This window comes from Neolamprologus brichardi, chromosome 16 (assembly GCF_056152115.1).
Source record: "Neolamprologus brichardi isolate AB-2024 chromosome 16, ASM5615211v1, whole genome shotgun sequence".
Classification (NCBI taxonomy): domain Eukaryota; kingdom Metazoa; phylum Chordata; class Actinopteri; order Cichliformes; family Cichlidae; genus Neolamprologus; species Neolamprologus brichardi.
Genome location: NC_142119.1, coordinates 1,785,295 through 1,803,862, shown reverse-complemented (window position 1 = coordinate 1,803,862; position 18,568 = coordinate 1,785,295). Strand labels below are relative to the sequence as shown.

Sequence of the window (18,568 nt, the reverse complement as noted above, 5' to 3'; positions counted from 1 at the left end):
CAAGGCAACAAAAAGATATATTATAAAATTTATTTCCCATGAAATGCAAGTGAGAATGTAGTTTATAGCATTATTCATAGGTAGAGAGTGATCTTGTGTGTGTGGGAGCCACACAGATTTATGGCCTATAATTGGCCCCACACAGGCTTTCATGAGCCAGATCAGGGCCCACCATGGTTTATGTGGTTAACTTGTGACTATGTTATGGGTCACATGGGGCCTAGAATGAAAAAAATTAATAAATAAATGAAAATACAAGATGTGGGCCTGTCCAGGGATAAACAAAAACAATAAAATCTTGGCAGGCATCTTACTTTTTTCCCCAATAAGATAGAAAAAAAACATATTTTCAGTGATCTGCTCAAAAGTTGTCTCAACACTGAAGCCAAGAAAGTCATTTCCTTTTTAAATGGATCACAGCCTGCTTTGCACTCACTAAACCATGTACCAACATTCCAACTATATCTGAAGCACATGGTTGGCTTGCTGGGGTAATTATAACCTGCCCGTCTACTCAGTCCAGTCAGAAATAACAATGAGAAAATACGAAATTGTATTTATTTCAGCTTCACTGTGACTTCAAGTAAATTATTTGACTCCTTTTTCCCAGCAGCAGTGACCACATTGTTCCATGCTGAGCATGCTGTGCACTGAAAGAGTCGCTGTCTGTTTACAAAGCAAAAACTCAATAAGCGCAGAGTCCTATAGGCACAGTTTAAGTCAACATAAAAAAAATGGTATGAAACCAACAGCCCAAACTTATCTATTTACATTCCATCCATCTGAGAAGGCAGCCACTCTCTGCATTCCATTGCATATTCTATACACACCATATGCAGATATAACAGTCTCAGTATGACAGAGATGTAAAAATAAGAAAAAATGATGATTGTACAGATCTAACAAACTTACCGGTTTCACATCATATGCGAAGAGCACATATTTCAGGTCAGGGGAGACTGCATACTTCGCCACGTTGAAGTTAATCTGATGAAAATAATAAAGAAGAAGAAATATGTTACAATACGACAAAAAAATCAACTCTAAAATACAGTACCAACGAAAAAGTTTCAGTACACCTACTCAACCAATGAATCTCGATGAGTTTACATTAGGTCACTTAAGTGTGATCATCAGGCGATCTGATGCAATCACCTGTCAGCTATCATTAGTCTGCAGGTATGTTCAGTGTTGGGGAGTAACAGAATACATGTACCGGCATTACGTCTTTAAAATACTAAACATGAGTAACTGTATTCTGTTACAGTTACCGCTTAAATAGGTGACAATGAGAATACAGTGATTTTGTTGAAATAAATGGATTACACAGTGGTCTTTTCCTGTTTTTAATTTTGATAATTCCATGAATTCCCAGAAACCCAAACAAAACACACAATAAGAGCCTCCAATGTAAGTGTCCTGTTACACCACTTCACATCTGACTGTGCAATGCTGCTCTCAGCGTCAAAACAACATCCCTTCGGCGGATATTAGCCACTCACAAATGGCACCCTTACAAACTCCAGTTACTGCAGCATCTCAACGAGGATGACCCAGATCGGCACAGAATTTGCAGAATGGGCAAAACAAAAATTGGAACAGGATCCTCAGTTCACGCAGAAGATTTTGTTCAGTGATGAGGCAACTTTTATGTGAATGGTGACGTTAACAAACAAAACCACTGCTATTGGTCTGACACTAAGCCATCTTCCTATTGAAAAAACAAAAGTTGTATCCAAGATGGCCGACTTCTAAATGGCCACTATGGTCACCGCCCATCTTGAGGAGTTTGCCCCCTCACATATACTAATGTGCCACAAACAGGACTTTAATATCACCAACCATTCCCATGTTATTACGGTGTATCCATATAAATGGCCCACCCTGTAGATTCATGTAGTTGTAAAAAGCATGACAATATATCAAGTAATCCAAAGTATTCAGAATATGTTACATTAAGTAACTCTGTCATCTGTAGTGGAATACATTTAAAAGTAACCTTCACAACACTGGGTATGTTTTGGCTCAACAAATGACGATCACTTTAAGTACAAACAAAATATGATGTGTGTATCTGAATGACGCTGTTGTGGTCATGCTAGATAAGTGTTGACTTAAATATTCAAAGATGCCTACAGCAACCCCCCACACCCACCCCGACACACACATCACAGGTCCTTCTTCATGGCGAGAACCATCTAATAACAAAGTCACTGCCCCTGGAAAACAAACTCTGGACTCCAAAGTCAAAATCGCTCATGTAGAGATCTGTGGGCCTTCATTCTTCATTCTTTTTACTTTTTAACATGCTTTTATTTTTCTAACCATTCTACCCAGAAAGTGAAACTACAGAGCACAGTCTAAAACGAGCAACACCACTGTGCAACCTAAATATGTAGAGGGTAGGAAAAAAATCAACTGAATGGAAATTCTCTTAATGAAAAACATTTAAGACCAATCCAAAGAGGATTTAAACTTTCACCAGAGACAACATTTTACCAAGGGCTGTTAGGGGCTGATCATATCTGTATAACTCTTTTTGAACTACCTTATGTTTCACCCTCAGTTTCTACCTCAATTAGCTTACATAGCTTTCTTTTTGCAAAGTTACCATTTTAAATGAAAAAGCTTTCTTCTGCCTAGTAAATTAAACATTACACCGACTCTCTACACCAACCTGTGGTACAAATTGGTATTACGTGAAAATACAGCATGATCTCTATTTAGCAGAATACATAGATATTTTGGACATGCAGTAAAGTCAAATTTGAGGATTTTATTTACATTTAGTTTGAAATTATTTTTAAGGTCAGAAAATGCAAAATGCAAAATATGTACCTTTTAGTATTTTTATGAATTGGAGATAAGTTATCTAAATGTCAGGGGCCGGACCCCGCCTCCAAACACACCCATTCTGGGTCTTATCTATATATGACTCCTCCAGTTCTACAAGCTGTTCGTTCTTGTTTTCGTGCCCCACCCTCCCTCCCTCACGTTTTTTCAATTCTTTCACTTCTCATTAGTACACGGGGACCCGCCAGGCCCAGTCCCCATCGGGGCCTTCCCCAAACCGCAGCTCATTTCTTGATTAAGCTATTCACCTTTATCTACTAAAAATGCTACCAAACCTTAAATGAGGACATGGAGCCAGCTAGTGAATTCGTATTTGAGACAGTTTTGGCTTTTTAATTTCCTATAGACACGCCAGAATAGAGTGTGCCCAAACCTTTGAATGGCAGTCACCAACCAGTAAACAAGACTAATAGTTACTTACAAATGTGCCGTTTGTCAGGACGATCTCTGTTTCATTTGTGAGGATGTTGAACTTGATGACATGGCCGTCACTGTTCCTGTAGATGACTTCAGAGTCTGTGTGAACAAAAAGGGAGAACAAAGAAAAAAACACCTGCATGAATTCTGAAAGCTGTCATAAAAATGTAGAGAAAAACTTTAAACTGAAAGAACAAAGCAAAGCAGCCATTGTGGATTTGTTTAGAGTTGTCAAGATGCCATTAAAAACAACATCTTTTCAGCTTCACTGTTCCCTCAAATTAAAAAACAGTAAAAACGCCGCAGACAGCCAAAAGGGGCCGAGTTTGAGCGACGGTGATGTAATGTGATTAACTTTGAGCATGAAAAGTGAGATTTAACTGCCAGACAAACACAAAGGGAAAGGCCCAGATTTTTCATCTCGCAGGTAGCGCGGCATGCTGTGTATCGATGGGAGCAGCATTGTGTGACGCTGCCAGGAAAACATCTTTTTGTACAGAGCAGAATTGGATGGACATGACTGCATTGTTTGGTTTGTATTAAAGCTAAACACTGAGAAACACAGCCCACCATAAATGTCAAGGAATGTATGCATCCACATTTATAGTATTCATACAAGCAGAGTGAATCCACATTAAACTAACAATCCTAATGCTCAGTGTAGTGAAAGAAAAATAAATCTGATGGGGATAAGCAAATGTTTCCTCATTTGTGTTATTGATAGTGAAATTATCCATTTAAAGAGCAGATTTCCATAATCACGTACAGCAGCTTCCAAATTAACAGGCACATGGAGAAAATGCACCAGCAATTAAGTATACTTTTCTTTTTGTTTCACCTGTTCAAATTATGCATCCGGCTTGCAAATGTACTTGTATGAATGCAGCTCCTGTACTATTCTAGCTGCAAAAAAAGGCCCCAAATAGTGAGGCTGAAGCAGTGACAAAATGTGGGTTTGACGAGTCGAACAAAAGGACAAATGAATCTCTGGTGTAACAAACAGTGAGGTGAGCAATGCCATAAAAACAGCGGGTGGTAGAGATGTGACAAAGAGTACTGAAAGAAGAAGAAAAAAAAACCTTCTACTGTAGACCAGTATAGTTAGCTCTCAGAAACAGCAACAAAGTTAACCTTGAAATTTTTATCTTCTCTGGGAATTCACCCTCAGATTTTTCTTTGGCTAGCTCTGCTGGATAGCTATCAATCCAAAGTGAAATATCTGAACATTTAATGGACACTTGGAACAAACATTTATTGTTCCCAGATAATTAATCCTTTTTTGGCTTTTCATTATGTGCCATTGTCAGGTGAAAACAATTTGTCCCAAACCTTGGCTTCTGACTAAGATCTGTTTTATATATATCCCGCTTATATATATCTCCAGCATTTTGCCCCAAACACATCTATCAAAGTGTCGCAGCAGGCTGGAGCTGCAGTCTGTCATTTGTCTAACTGTTTGTGAGGTGTGTGTCTCTTTTTGCTGCATTTGCATTTAGGAGAAGATCATCCAAAGACATGTTAGAAAACACGTTATCAGAAGGTAAATATTAATTTTGCTTGATTCACCGTGCTGAGATCTTGCAGTATAGGAAAGTTTATCCATGGATTTAAAAAATAAAATTCTGTTATATATTTTTGCCTGTTGTTTTTAATACTCAAGTTTATGACGCCATTTTCATATTTGCTATTGATATTTATCTATAAAAATTACTATTAAGTTTGTTTTGATTAGACCTTATGAAACTACTTTATTCTTTCAACTTTTATTTATTTAATCATTTTAATTATTCTTTATTTTGTTTATTTGAGATCTATTTTTAGGTTATTGAAATATTTGTTTATTCTATTTGATGGAATTTTTCGGCGTTATTAAGTTATTTGATTTTTATTCATTTATTATCTTTTTTATTTTATTTTTGTTTGCCAGAGGGTTTTTTTTCCTGTTTTGCTCCCATGATTTAGGATAAATAATAGATCTTTAGTTACCTTTATATTAAATGATTGCCTTAGTATATCATAACCGTTTTCTAAAGTTATCACTGGGTGGATTATGCAAAACAAACAATGAACAAAAAATGTAAAACATATGTGAACTGCAGAACAAGTAAGAGGAGGTTGTGATGGATAGAGAGTAAGAAAGGGAATAAATATATGGACTTGCTTTGTATTAAAGCAGATGATGATTGATTCACCTAAACATAACCATAACATAATTTAATAACACTCGAACTCTAAAGACAACGGTTGTGAATTAATATATTTCCTTATATATATTTATATATATACTTGCAAAAACTGAAAATGTGTTGTTAATAAGCTTGATTAAATACGTTTTAAAGATAGTCTGAGGATTATAAATAAAGTAACAGTAATGGCTTTTCTCAGTTGACGTTAACCTGCTAATAGGTAAGTAATAATGTTATCATTTCATCACAGTCGACTAAAGTGCATCTGACTTCAGCTGAGGGTTCAGTATATAAATCTATGGTGGAAGTAGCACAAAAAAATAAGCATGACCGAAGAATATTTCACAATTGATAGCCACGATACCCAAACTCACTTTTATATTATCTTCTTTTAATGTAAAACTTGTTCAGTAGATTTTTATCAGTAGAGGAGCTCATACTGCATGGCATGAACTGGAGATGAGTTTGTGGTAGTTTACTGTACAACAGAATTTTTCAATGCAAAATACAAACATTAGACATTCATCTCCGCAGCAACAGCACCTCTTGAATCAGGATCTTCAGGGTACTCAAAAACTATTCAAAATATTGAGCTATGTGAGCGAGTGCGCTGAGAAAGAACAGGGCCAAGATTCCTGCCAGGGAAGCAACATCTTCGGAACAATCGGATACACAAATAAAGGTTGACAATCTTAAAAGTTAAGTATGCAAGAAAAGCATAGCTGCAAATTTGAGGAAACGGCAAGAAATGTCAGGTGATAATGTTTTTATAACTGTCAAACCCCTTCAACTGCAATATTTAATATTGGTTGGGCTATACAAATAAAAGAGAATTGAATGAATTGCATAAAAATGACTGGACCTTATTGGATGGAAGCTGTGGCTGATGAATGATGATGAATGAGCCTGTGGTTGAATGAGCTAATGTGAGCTAAAATTTCACTATGCTGCCTGAACAAGCACAATTCTCCATTCAGGTTTCCACCACAAGTTTTTGGCCCTTTTCAGATGTTCTTTCCAGTAATCTGACAGCAATTTAACACAGTTGCGCAATGTCAGAATATTCCACCTTTTCATTTGTTGATAAATGTCACAACAGCAATCTCACCAAGTCACACTTGTAACCCTAAAACCTTTGAAACGGAATACATCTGATTGAAGACGGCGAAATCGACCGATCGGCACACAAAAGATTTCGGTATATTGGTCATGCTGTTCAGTCTCATGTGCTTAGTGTCAAATACAGCGCACACTGTGGCTCTTTCCAGAACAGCTTCTGTATGTCTGAATAAAGTTAAAAGAACATTACAATGAATATTTCTTAATAACACGAAACAGCCTCATACCTTAGATGGCATTTGCAGAAAGCGTGTCTTTTCAGATCCAGATGACCCTGTGGTGTATTCACCAGCCATAGTTGTTTTTACATATACAGTAGAGTATGGTATTACCTGAAGCAGGCTCATTTCAGTGCAGAGCCACATCAGCTACTGCAATAGTCCTGCTCTTACTGGATTTATATACCAAACTGACAAATTTAAATAGGGTATTTCATTTGGCTATAATAGTTGCACATCTACAAAATACCTTGCAATCTACCTCAACATCAGTGTTTCAACATGCTACCTGACACAGCTGTGATGCAGTCAGTCTGCCTTGCTACAGGTAAAGTAGATACATTGTGGGTTTAGTCTTCATTAGTAATATTCTCCTCTTTATACAGATTGGCATTTTCCTAGAAGCTGGTGCAAAAATGAAGCCTGAGCTGCATCTCTATACACTGCTGAGTTACCCAATTTTGCCATAATGCTGAAAAAACAGTGACACTGTTTGCTCTTAAATTTCCATGTAAAACTGACTCTAAACATGCAGGGTGTATCATTTACAGAAAATGTACCGTGCTTTGTTTATGTTTATGTTCATGTCAGTGACAACAGCAAAGTTACAACAGCTGTGAACACTGTGCCAAAACTCTGGCTCCAATTTGTAGGTCCCGAGTGCCACCGCTCATTCTTTACCCTGTTGTTTATAGATGAGTATATTTTTGATCTTAAAACTTGTGATGTTGTGTTACATTGTTAGACTCACACAAAACGTACATGTATTCAGTGGCGGTCCTATGCCTGTTTGCCGCCCTGGGCGAACACTCCCTCTGCCTTTGCTCGTTTCTCCTCCTCTTTGTTTCTCTTTATTCTAAACTGAGCACCTGATGGCTTTGAACTTTTCTTGTGCATCTCCCATTGGTTTTAATTTTGCACTCCAGTATGAACACAAATCCCCCAACCCGAGGATCACCACAACATAACCTAACAGACCTACACCTTAGTTCACAGATTCGCTTTGTCAAGGGTTTATTTCTGAGATTTCACACAACCCAGGATTCAAATCATGAATACATAATGGGCTTGGATTTACATCATTATGAATGAAATGTGCTCTATTTGGAAGCAGCCCCCCTCCCCTTTTGACAGGTTGTGTGAGACTTTAAATCATCAAACTGTAAATTTTAAATTGTTATTGATCTCTTTACCCCGAGTCCTAAAGTGTATATTTATTTTCTTACTCTTCTTATATTTATTGTTTGTTTACTTGCACTGCTGTAACTGGAGCCTCGTCGTCTCGTCTCTCTATAAACTGGACTGTATGTAGCGGAGATGACAATAAAGTTTATTTGACTTCAGCAGCGAGCAGGCGCACCGAGGGCTCTCGCGCTCACTCTTCGCGTATAGAATTTCGAATAAACATCGGCGCAAATTATAAGTCTGTATCATAATGTCTGGTGTTTTCGTGTTTGTTGGTTGTAGGTTGTTTTGTTTTATTTTGCGAGTTGGTTATTAGACGCTGCTCCAGCCAGAACAGAGAATCCCCCGCCGACCCGCCCTCTCCCCCCTGTGCCGCAATCAGCAGGCGCACCTCGCAAACGGAGGGCGCCCTTACTCCCAACAAATGGGCGGCAGAAAACCGATCGGTGCCTGTGCCATTCCCAATATGCGCTGGCTGATGTCGGGGCTGCATGAGTACGAGCATTTTTTTTTTTTTTTAATTTTTCCCGATGCCCGTGATGCCGCCCCCCACCACGATGCCGCCTCGGGCAACCGCCCGTGTCGTCCGTATCAAAAACCGCTACTGCATGTATTACAGTATTTGTTTTATCGTCCCTTATTTCTTAAGCTTCCTGGTAATGATGGGGGACCCTGATTTGCCTTTACACTTATATCTCACTAAAATAAATGGTTAGAATCGGTCATACTATGGATGTAAAATATTTTTCATTACAAACAAGTGAGCAAGTGAGCGACAAGGTGATTAAAAATACTTAATTTTTGAAACATTAAAAATAATAATAATCATGTATTTGACTCCCCCACATCACAGATGTAAACTGTGGAAAAAAGCTTATTGGGAATTTCTCTAATATACTTGATCAAGAGTTCAAAGCTTGGAGGTGCTGCTCGTTCTCTGTGACCCGGATGATATTTAATCAATTATGTGTGTAGGATGAAGGTGCTTTTCGGTTTCTCAAAAATTGATCTTCAATATAATTGTGTTCAGACTTTTGGTCTATGTGATCCTGCATTGGAAATAACTGATCGGGTTTCCAAAGAAGTGCTTTGTGTTCTACACTTGTCTCGTAGAAATATATTAAATATAGGTTCCAAACCCAGTTTCTTACTATCAAAAGCGAGATCGGTTGAATAGTCCTTTTCAGCTTTTCTTGACCTTGATTGAAAACATCAGGAAAGATGTGAAGGATAATTCATAAGAATTATGAAGACAGACTAGAAGTGGCCAAAGAATCAGTAACAGTAATTATATCTATAAACACTTTAACACACATGTGTCAAACTCAAGGCCCGCGGGCCACATCCGGCCCGGCGTACATTTATATCCGGCCCGCGAGATCCTTTTATATAGATTTATTATTATTGTTATGCATGGCCCGGCGATATGAGGCGCTAATAACATACAAACTACAGATCCCATAATGCAGCGCTGCAGCCTCCTTGCCGAAAGCTAGGCTACCTGGGAACATTCCCGCATCATTCAAGTCAAACTTCTGTTACCTAGCCTCTCACAATGGCAAAGAGAAATGTTGATTCTGAAAACAGAGCCTTTCAGCACCGGTGGGAGACTGAATATATGTTTACAAACATTGCTGGTAAACCTGTTTATTATTTGCGGAGCTAATGTGGCTGTAATTTAGTTTAAGACGGCACTACGAGTCAAAACATAAGCTGAAAAACCGAAATGCAGGGCAGAAACTACAGAAAGTAGAAGAGCTAAAGAAGAATCTGACATTTCAGCAGACGTTTGTCACCAGAGCAAAATCACAAAGTGAAGCTGTTGTGAAAGCAAGTTTTATTGTAGCAGAGGAGCCCAATCAGCCCGGCTATTTACTGAGGGAGAGTTTCTGAAGAGCTGCATGATGAAGGTGTGCAACGTCTTGTGTCCAGACAAAACGCAGATTTTGGCAAATGTGAGCCTGAGCAGAAATACGATTGCTGATCGGCTTTGTGAGATGGCCACTGATTTAAGAACACAGTTGTGTGAAAGAAGCAAAAACTTCATTGCATACTCTCTTGCTGTGGATGAAAGTACAGACATGATGGACATTGCACAGCTGACCATCTGAATCCGTGGAGTGTAAATATTGGACATTAAATCGATGCACGGGACAACGACAGGAAAAGACATTTATGAAAACGTATTTCAAAGTGTAACAGATGGAGCGCTGGTGTTGTGCAGGACGTAGGGTCTAGTAAAGATGCAGGAGGAGAACTGTACGGTGAATTAACAGCATATCACTGCATCACACACCAGGAAACGCTGTGTGGTAAAGTCCTAAAAATGGAGCATGTAATGATCACCGTAAAGCAGACCGTAAATTTTTATCTGGCAGACATTGTTCTTATGATTTTCCCACAAAAAAATGACACTGTTTTGAAATGTAGTACCAAAAAAGCATCTTAAGCACTTTGCCACATGTATTCGTATTTTTTATGCATGTTGTAAAAAGGTTGACAGCCCAGTGAAAAATATAATTTCATTACCAAGGTGGAATTAAATTAAATGACTATATAAAGAAAAGCTGCTCACCCGTGTCAACCTTCCTGCTGAAGAACTCATCCACTTTAACTCTCTGAATAAAAATTTATTATTTTCTTAAAAACTGGCAATGCAGCAGTACCCAAAATAAGGTCCAATACAAAATGAGTTACAATTTCACTTGATCAAATTTAATTATATTTATTTATAGAACACATTTTCTTCCTGTGTTACAGGTGCTTCACACAGGAAACAACTTCAAAACAAACGTATTTAACTACAGCGAGGATCCTTTTAAAGTTCAAAAGTTACTGAAAGTTCATAAATTATATGTTATTATATGAGTTGGTTAAACAACACTGCACACTACAATTTATCTAATTAGTTGTGTTGATCGTTGTTTGCATGAACTTAGTTGATGCATTGTTTGAAATGTTTCTTTTCATAAAAGATGTCCAGGAAGTAATAAAGTAACACTGAAGCACTGTTTCTTCATAGTTATAGAATTAGACCAGCTCTTATTATGAATCACTTCAGTCATTTAGGAATCTTCCTAAATATAATTTACTATTTGACTGCAACTTCAACAAGCAATGGGAATGGATCACAGATCTGTTAAAATAAATAAAAAAGTGAACTTGTTTAGTGTCAAGTCAATTAAACTTCTTGGATATTGATGTGGTCAGTTAAGTAGGGGATGGGGTTGTTAATCAGTTTCGGATGCTTTGGTGTTAATGAAATTAACAACAGGTGAATTAAGGGCCAGCAATGACATAACCCCCACAACAGGTTTTGCAAGTAGAGGCCTCTGACACATTTTCTGACCATTTTAACTAGTTTTGCATATGGATTGGGTCACTACTGATAGCATGAGGCAATACCAGGACCCCACAGAGGTTGCACAGGAAGTCCCACTCCTCCAGGAGAGCACATAAATAAGTGCCATCGCCAGAAGTTTTGTTATGTCTACCAGCACAGTCTGAAGAGGATGGAGGAGATTTCAACAGACAGGCAGTTACTCTAGGAGAGCCAGACAAGGCCATAGGAAGCCCTTAACCCATCAGCAGGACTGGCATACTATCTGCTGCCAGAGCCCTACAAAATAATCTCCAGCAGGCTACTGGTATGAAAGTCTGACCAAAAAAAATCAGAAACAAACTTGAGGGATGAGGGTGAACTGAGGAACCTGGACCGTGGAACCTGATTGGTATTTGCCATAAAATACCAGAACTGGCAGGTTCTCACAGATGACGGGAGGCTCACCCTGAGCAAATGTGACAGATTAAAAAGGTCTGGAAAGCCATGAAGAATGTTATGCTGCCTGTAACATCATTCAGTATGACTGTTTTAGTTTGGGGTCAGGGATGGTCTGGGCGGCATATCCATTAGGATATCCCATTAGATATCGAGAAGAAATTCTTGGACCCACTGTCAGACCCTATACTGGTGCAGTGGGGCCTGCATTCCTCCTGGGGCACAACAATGCCCGGCCTCATCCTGGAGGATGACGGAATCGCTACCGCTGACTGTCATACTCTCATTCCTAACACATTACCCAGTCCATATCAAATCCATCTCATTTTCTTCTGAATGTGAAAGAATACCAAGGAAAGCTAACCGTTTTTACCCAAGAATAATTTGTCATTGCCAGGAATCTGCTTCAGTTAAATTACTCACTCAGATGCTACATGTCACAACTTCTGTTCTGATGTGTTTCCAAATCCTCAGACATTCTGATTACGACCAGGTTTATGCAACAACGTCATGGTTTATGTGTGGGATATAATTTTACTTGCTTTCATATTTTTGGAACTCACTTTAACATAGCACACATTCTTGCAAAAAATTTGCTATATATAATGGGAGGGGGGATAACAGCCTTAAAATCTTACAGCTATATTATGGATCACAGATTACTAAAATTGGTTCAATTAGCCTACCTGGAGGAAACAGATTGATGACATGAAAAACTACTGCAGCAAAACTACAATCCCTCCAAAAATACTGACATCATTTCTTTTAGAATTATCAACCTAATTGCCATTTAATGTTCAGCAGTGTAAAATCTCAAATCAGCACCTACCTACGGGAGTGAAATTAATATTTAGAGCTGATAAAAAGGAACTCATTCAAGTGATCTTTAAAACATTACTGTAGGTCTCTGCACTGCTCTGCACTTGTCTCCTTAAATAATGTAATGTTCTTATCTGAAAAAGTACAAGCTAAGATTCTAATGTATAAGTAATGTCCTACGTCTGTAACCCGATGAATAATAAATGACCTCAACTTTTTCTACCAGGCTTATGTAGACTTAAGTAATGGTCACTGTACCCAGCACATGCTACACATGCAGCTGCAGTATCTGAGTTATTTCAAGAGTAGATAGGAATTCTCCAGAATAGGGCTTAATTTAAGACCTTAGCTTTGTATCTTATATCTTTAAGTGGATTTCTTTGACGTGAGTCCTATCACAAGGTGTCTTTTTTTTGCCAGCAACTGTGGTTCAGTCAAAAAGAGTGGACACTTAAAAAAATGTGGATTTTTTTATTCGCCTTTTTTTGGTGAAAGCATTTATAGGCCATAATAAATGACCTCAGCGGTTTGTGCCCTTTTAAAAATCCATGATGATAGTTGTATTGTTGGAGAAAGGGTAAGCTGTGAGTGCATAGTCACTTTACAGTATGTGCAGCTTATGAGTGGAGGCAATGGGCCTCATGGGAACACCAGCTGTACCAACTTTGTATTAATTTTACACATTTATGCACACTCAGTGTATCAAGATTATCTTTCTTAGTAGTCAGATTATGTGCTTGGAAATGGGCGAATATGCTCATGATGGCCTCTTATGATCAGTAGAAGTGATCAATCTCAATATTCGCTTAGGGGATTTAGACTAAGTGAATGCATTAAAGTGATTCAATAAACATTGTAAATGATAAACACGGCACTCACAGTGGAATAAGTGAAGTAACGTTTTACCAAAAAAAAGAAAAGAAATAAAACTGAAAAGAAACATCAAGAATTTGTGAGGGCACAAAAGACAATATGTAAAACAAAAAACATGTAAAAGGCAGAGGAAACATCATAAAAATGTGACAGATTGTGCATACTCTGTAAATATCTATCTGCTGTGCACTGCATAATATCAAACAATCAATTAATAACCACATATAACCAGATGGGCAGTAAAAAGTACTGAGTTACATGTAACATGTTACTGTAATCGGATCACTGTTTTCATGTAACTAGTAAAGTAAGGGATTACTACTGCAAAAAGGTCATTTTTTACTGTTAATTTCCCGTAAGCATGCTGTGTTACTGCGTTACTAAACTGAGATTTTGTCTGTGATTGTCTCATGACAATGACATACGAGCGTGCGACATCCGTGGCAGTGTGTATATCAACAATCATATCGAGTGCGGGAGAGAGTTATAGATGGACTTGTCTCCTCCTCTCGCTCACAGTGGACATAAACGGCTTCTTTTACTCCTCTTTCAAACCATTTATGTCCACTGTGAGCAACCATCTTTGAACAGAGGCGCTGGGTTACAACACCAACTGTCTGCCATCTATAATCCAGTTTTGAGATCCCTTCCCAGGCGCCTTAACACCCACTCACATCCTGCGCCATCTGACCTCATGAAATCACATGATAGGGTGGGGCTAGGTTTCGCAATGAGCTCACCCGAAACCTTGGCTGATTGTGACCTACACCCATTTTCAGACCTTGTTCATGTGATCAGGTAGAGGATCATTAGGGGGTCCATTGTCCCTCTCGGTGGGTAACTTCTACAGAGCTTAAATGTGTGACTGGGATTCTGGAATATGCAGAAAATAGGTTTTAATATTAAACAAATTTCTTCAATTCAAAGACTGTTGCATATAATTTAATTTTTGCTTGATTCATACAGTTAAAAGATTAACACTAATAAAACAAGTTTAAAAAAAAGACTTTTTCATTCAACTACATTTTATATGATGGATTATGCAGAAAAAATAGAACTGGGCTGAAAGGTCTATTGCTTTATTATTTTTAGTATTCAGGTTGTGTATCATGTTAAAGTAATCAGTAATTAGTAACTAATTACTATTTTCAAGTAACTTGACCAACATTCCATATACCCAGAAACAACAACACACACAAAAGAACACTGTTATAATTAAAACAAATTCAGGGTAACTGTTATCACATTTTTACCTGAAGAGTAAACAAAACAGATTGGTGTAAATAGAAGCACCACGTCATGATACCACAGCATCATCTTGGAAAACACAGCAGATGGGCTGTGTCACCTTCAATAGTCAATAGAACAGACATAGCCTGGTATTAAATTATGACTAAGGAAAAGGAAATGCAATATTTAGTGTAATCAAACTACTGTTGCTTTATACTTTCCTATTCAGATAGTTATACAGTCCTTATCCATAACAACACTCCAGCAGCATTTGTTTTCCTGTTAAGTGAGTTTCACACACATACAATGCACATATTAAGCGACCATATTTATACTAGGGTGCCATGCTAAACTACAAGCTAACAATAGGAAACAGATTTTTGTACTGCACCACATCCACCTTCACTGTCAGCTCCACTTGTGTCTGAAAGAGAACAGTGAAAACTCTCCTTTCACTGATAATCTTTCACACGTCAGCCACATGTGGACAGACCACAGTTCTAAAAAAGATGCTTTTCTTTAACAACTCTTTTTGTATCTAGCTCGAAGGAGAAATGTCACCAAACCCAGCTGGGCTTCACATCCACTAACAAATATCTGACATATCTTTGACACAAATATTGCATTCCTCAGTGTTCCTGGAGAACACCAAAAGGGGAGAAACAAATACAATGTGTCCCTTAAAATTCTGCCACTTCAGTGATAACCCCTAAAATACTAATAATCCCTCGAAATTCTCTCCCAGGTGAGTATTCATTGCCATTCAGTGAACAGCCATAGAAAAAGACTGCTTGAAGAAATAAGCAAGACTTGGGTAATGATATCTCCCCCTTCCAGTGTTTGTGTTTAGTGAGCCACAAAACTCATTGTAATTTTCCTTTGAAAGCAGCAGATTTATTTGGGTTTTTAACTGTCCAGCTCCAGAGTCTGCTGCCCACATAACTGCCATAACTGTCAGGAATTAAAAGATTAATACTGCCAGGAGACTGCAGGCAGTGGAGGAATAACAGCATTCAGTTCTAACTGTAGAATCCTATAATAATGTGTCACATTTCCTAAACGTGCCTGTTTTTGATCGCTTGAGGAAATGGTAATAACAGAGCAAATATAATAAAATTTGTACCTAAAATGTGAGACTTTTGGTCTGTTTTCAAATTATCATAATAATAATAATAATAATAATAATAATAATAGGTAGTTATTCTTTAATATATGTCCACACACAGTACTGTAATACTCTTTCTGACCTGGTTGTGACATCTAAACATTTCTCATTATTATTCTTGTGAATTATGTTTTGTCATAGTTTAGGGATTATCCTCTCCTGATTCAGGATGAGAAGGATCCCTGTATACAAAGCAAGGTCTGTAAAAAATGATCATCATTATTATTTTCATAGCCAGCTACCAAAATATAACCTCACTGATCCATTTATGCATGGTTACAAACCACATATATATTTTATTGTTACATGACCAATATAGATTTTGTAAGACAGCATCAGTTGTTTCAGAAAATATAAAAAAAAATTACATTTGGTTAACTAACAGCGTCATGTAGTGGTCAAAATAATATCAGGGGTAAACTAATGAAGTCTGATAAAATACTGACAGGGCCAGGCTGCAAAGAGAGGAGGTCGGGGCTGATGGATGAGTTTAAATACAGGACGGCACTGTTTGTTTTAAATCTTTCAATTCGATCATCAAAATGTCTTTAAACTAGCGTCTCTCAAATCGGGTGGGGTATGGAAAATATAATTTTTGTCCCATCCATCCATCCATCCATCCATTCGCTTCCGCTTATCCTTTTCAGGGTCGCGGGGGGCGCTGGAGCCTATCCCAGCTGTCATAGGGCGAGAGGCGGGGTCCACCCTGGACAGGTCGCCAGTCTGTCGCAGGGCCAACACACAGGGACAGACAACCATTCACGCTCACATTCACACCTAATGGCAATTTGGATTTTTTCCAATTAACCTATCCCCACAAGCTGCATGTCTTTGGACGGTGGGAGGAAGCCGGAGTACCCGGAGAGAACCCACGCAAACACGGGGAGAACATGCAAACTCCACACAGAAAGACTGATGGTGGAATTGAACTCAGGACCTTCTTGCTGTGCGGCAACAGTGCTAACCACCGTGCCACCGTGCTGCTTTGTATTGAACAAAAAAAAAAGATTTGTGGATACTATTGGCTCACCATCATTTCAATTCAATTTAAACATTTTTTTTTCATTTATTTATCTATTTACTTTTGGTTTAGTTAAAAAATGAAACAAATAAAAACAAAACAGTTAAAAAAATAACTGTTCCTTAGCTTTGCTGCATCTTCATTGTTTTTTGCATACATATCAATGTCCTCTAACATTTATCAAGAAATCTCTTTTAACTCAAACCATCATCATTACCCAAACCAAACCCAATTTTAACAGAACACTGGTGGATGGTCATTTATAATTCATTCATCCTGCCTTCTCTGTTTAAATCTAATATTTCAAATATTTTATTTGAAATGTTTTTCCTACTGCCGAATAACATGATATTTTCCACCTGTCTGCTCATTAGTCTGTCGGTATATTTGTATCACTTGTTATACCATGTCACAGTATGATGTAGTTAATTTTCTGCCTGAATCCTAGGCTCTGTTTCTGTTTGCTTTCTCTGCTTTCTCTCTCTGTCTATAACCATATAGGAAACCTTTTGATTTTAACTTTGTGCTATGTACTACCTGCCTTGTTTTGCAACTATGGTACGTCTCATGCCATGGATATGCTCCTACGGGTTGTATCTGACCAGCTCTAACTGGCTTGCACACAGTCCTGACCTCTTCATTACCAAACACCTTTGGAAGGAGCTGGAGCATTGACTGACTGCAAACCCTTAGTAACCTCACTAATGCTCTTGTGGATAAACAACCCTATAGTCAAGCAAGACCTGTTAGACTTGATTCTGCAAAACCTTCTCTTATTTGTATTCAGCACAGCTACATAACTTCAGATAAAAATAGTTTTAGTAGTCAGTGAGAGATGTTGGGAATGCCTTGTTTTGTACATTAGAAGGTTACATAGTAAACGGGAAAGCCGTAAGCAACAAAGGGTTTGAGGCTCCTTACCTATCTAAACTTTTGAACTTGCAAATTCCCACAAGCTCAGTAAGGTCTGCCAAGTAGATGGCCCAGGTGGTCCTGAGGTCCACCTTAAAGCACAGAAGTGACCAGGCCTCTGCAATTACAGCTCTTAAACTGTGGACCTGAGTGCTGCTTCCTCTCTGCACTTTGTCAACACTGGACATTTTAAAAACCCTGTTATGTTCTCTGACTTTAAACCACACTGAGTCTTGACATTCTTTTATTTATTATTTTAAATAATTTATAACGTAGCTCTTTTGAACTCTACAGCAACTTGGTAATAAAAAAAATAAATAAATGTTCTTTCGGTGTTCACTGTTTTGGACAGAATTAGAGTGTGTTATAGTGGCAGCGAGGGAGGGGGTGTTCTCACATATGGGGAACACTATGCTCAGGAAGCATGCCCATGTTTTTCTCAATATAACAGCAAAAGATACTCTTCATGGTTGTGACAATAAATAGTGAAGCAATAATCATCTGTCTCTCTGGTGAATTTCACTCCACTGTCTTGGACTATAGCTAGTGACTGTATTCTGCTCTGTAGCCTCTGTGAACTCAGAAAAGCAGTAATTGCTAACCAGAGACGATAACCAATGACTATGATCTTAAGAGCAGAACAAAGAATACTTTTACCACCTATGCACCAAGATGTTTGAGTTGGAGACTATCCAGTGGCTTGTACCAAAGCTTGACACAGCTCAATGACATTAAGGATCTCCTAAAGAGGTACCCAATCAATCTGCTAATAGAGGAAGACTAGTTGAGCTA

General features: G+C 38.2%; 1 protein-coding gene across 3 annotated transcripts in view; it reads right to left on the bottom strand.

Moving 5' to 3' along the window:
• Positions 1-18,568, bottom strand: part of dpp10 (dipeptidyl-peptidase 10 (non-functional)) — a 246,521-nt gene that overhangs the window by 63,496 nt on the left and 164,457 nt on the right. For all 3 annotated transcript variants that reach the window (XM_087853043.1, XM_087853044.1, XM_087853045.1), the window contains 2 exons: positions 3,275-3,369; positions 913-987 (listed from right to left, as the gene is read on the bottom strand). In XM_087853043.1, coding sequence (XP_087709169.1) covers positions 913-987; positions 3,275-3,369 — 170 coding nt within the window. The remainder of the gene's footprint in view (positions 1-912; positions 988-3,274; positions 3,370-18,568) is intronic.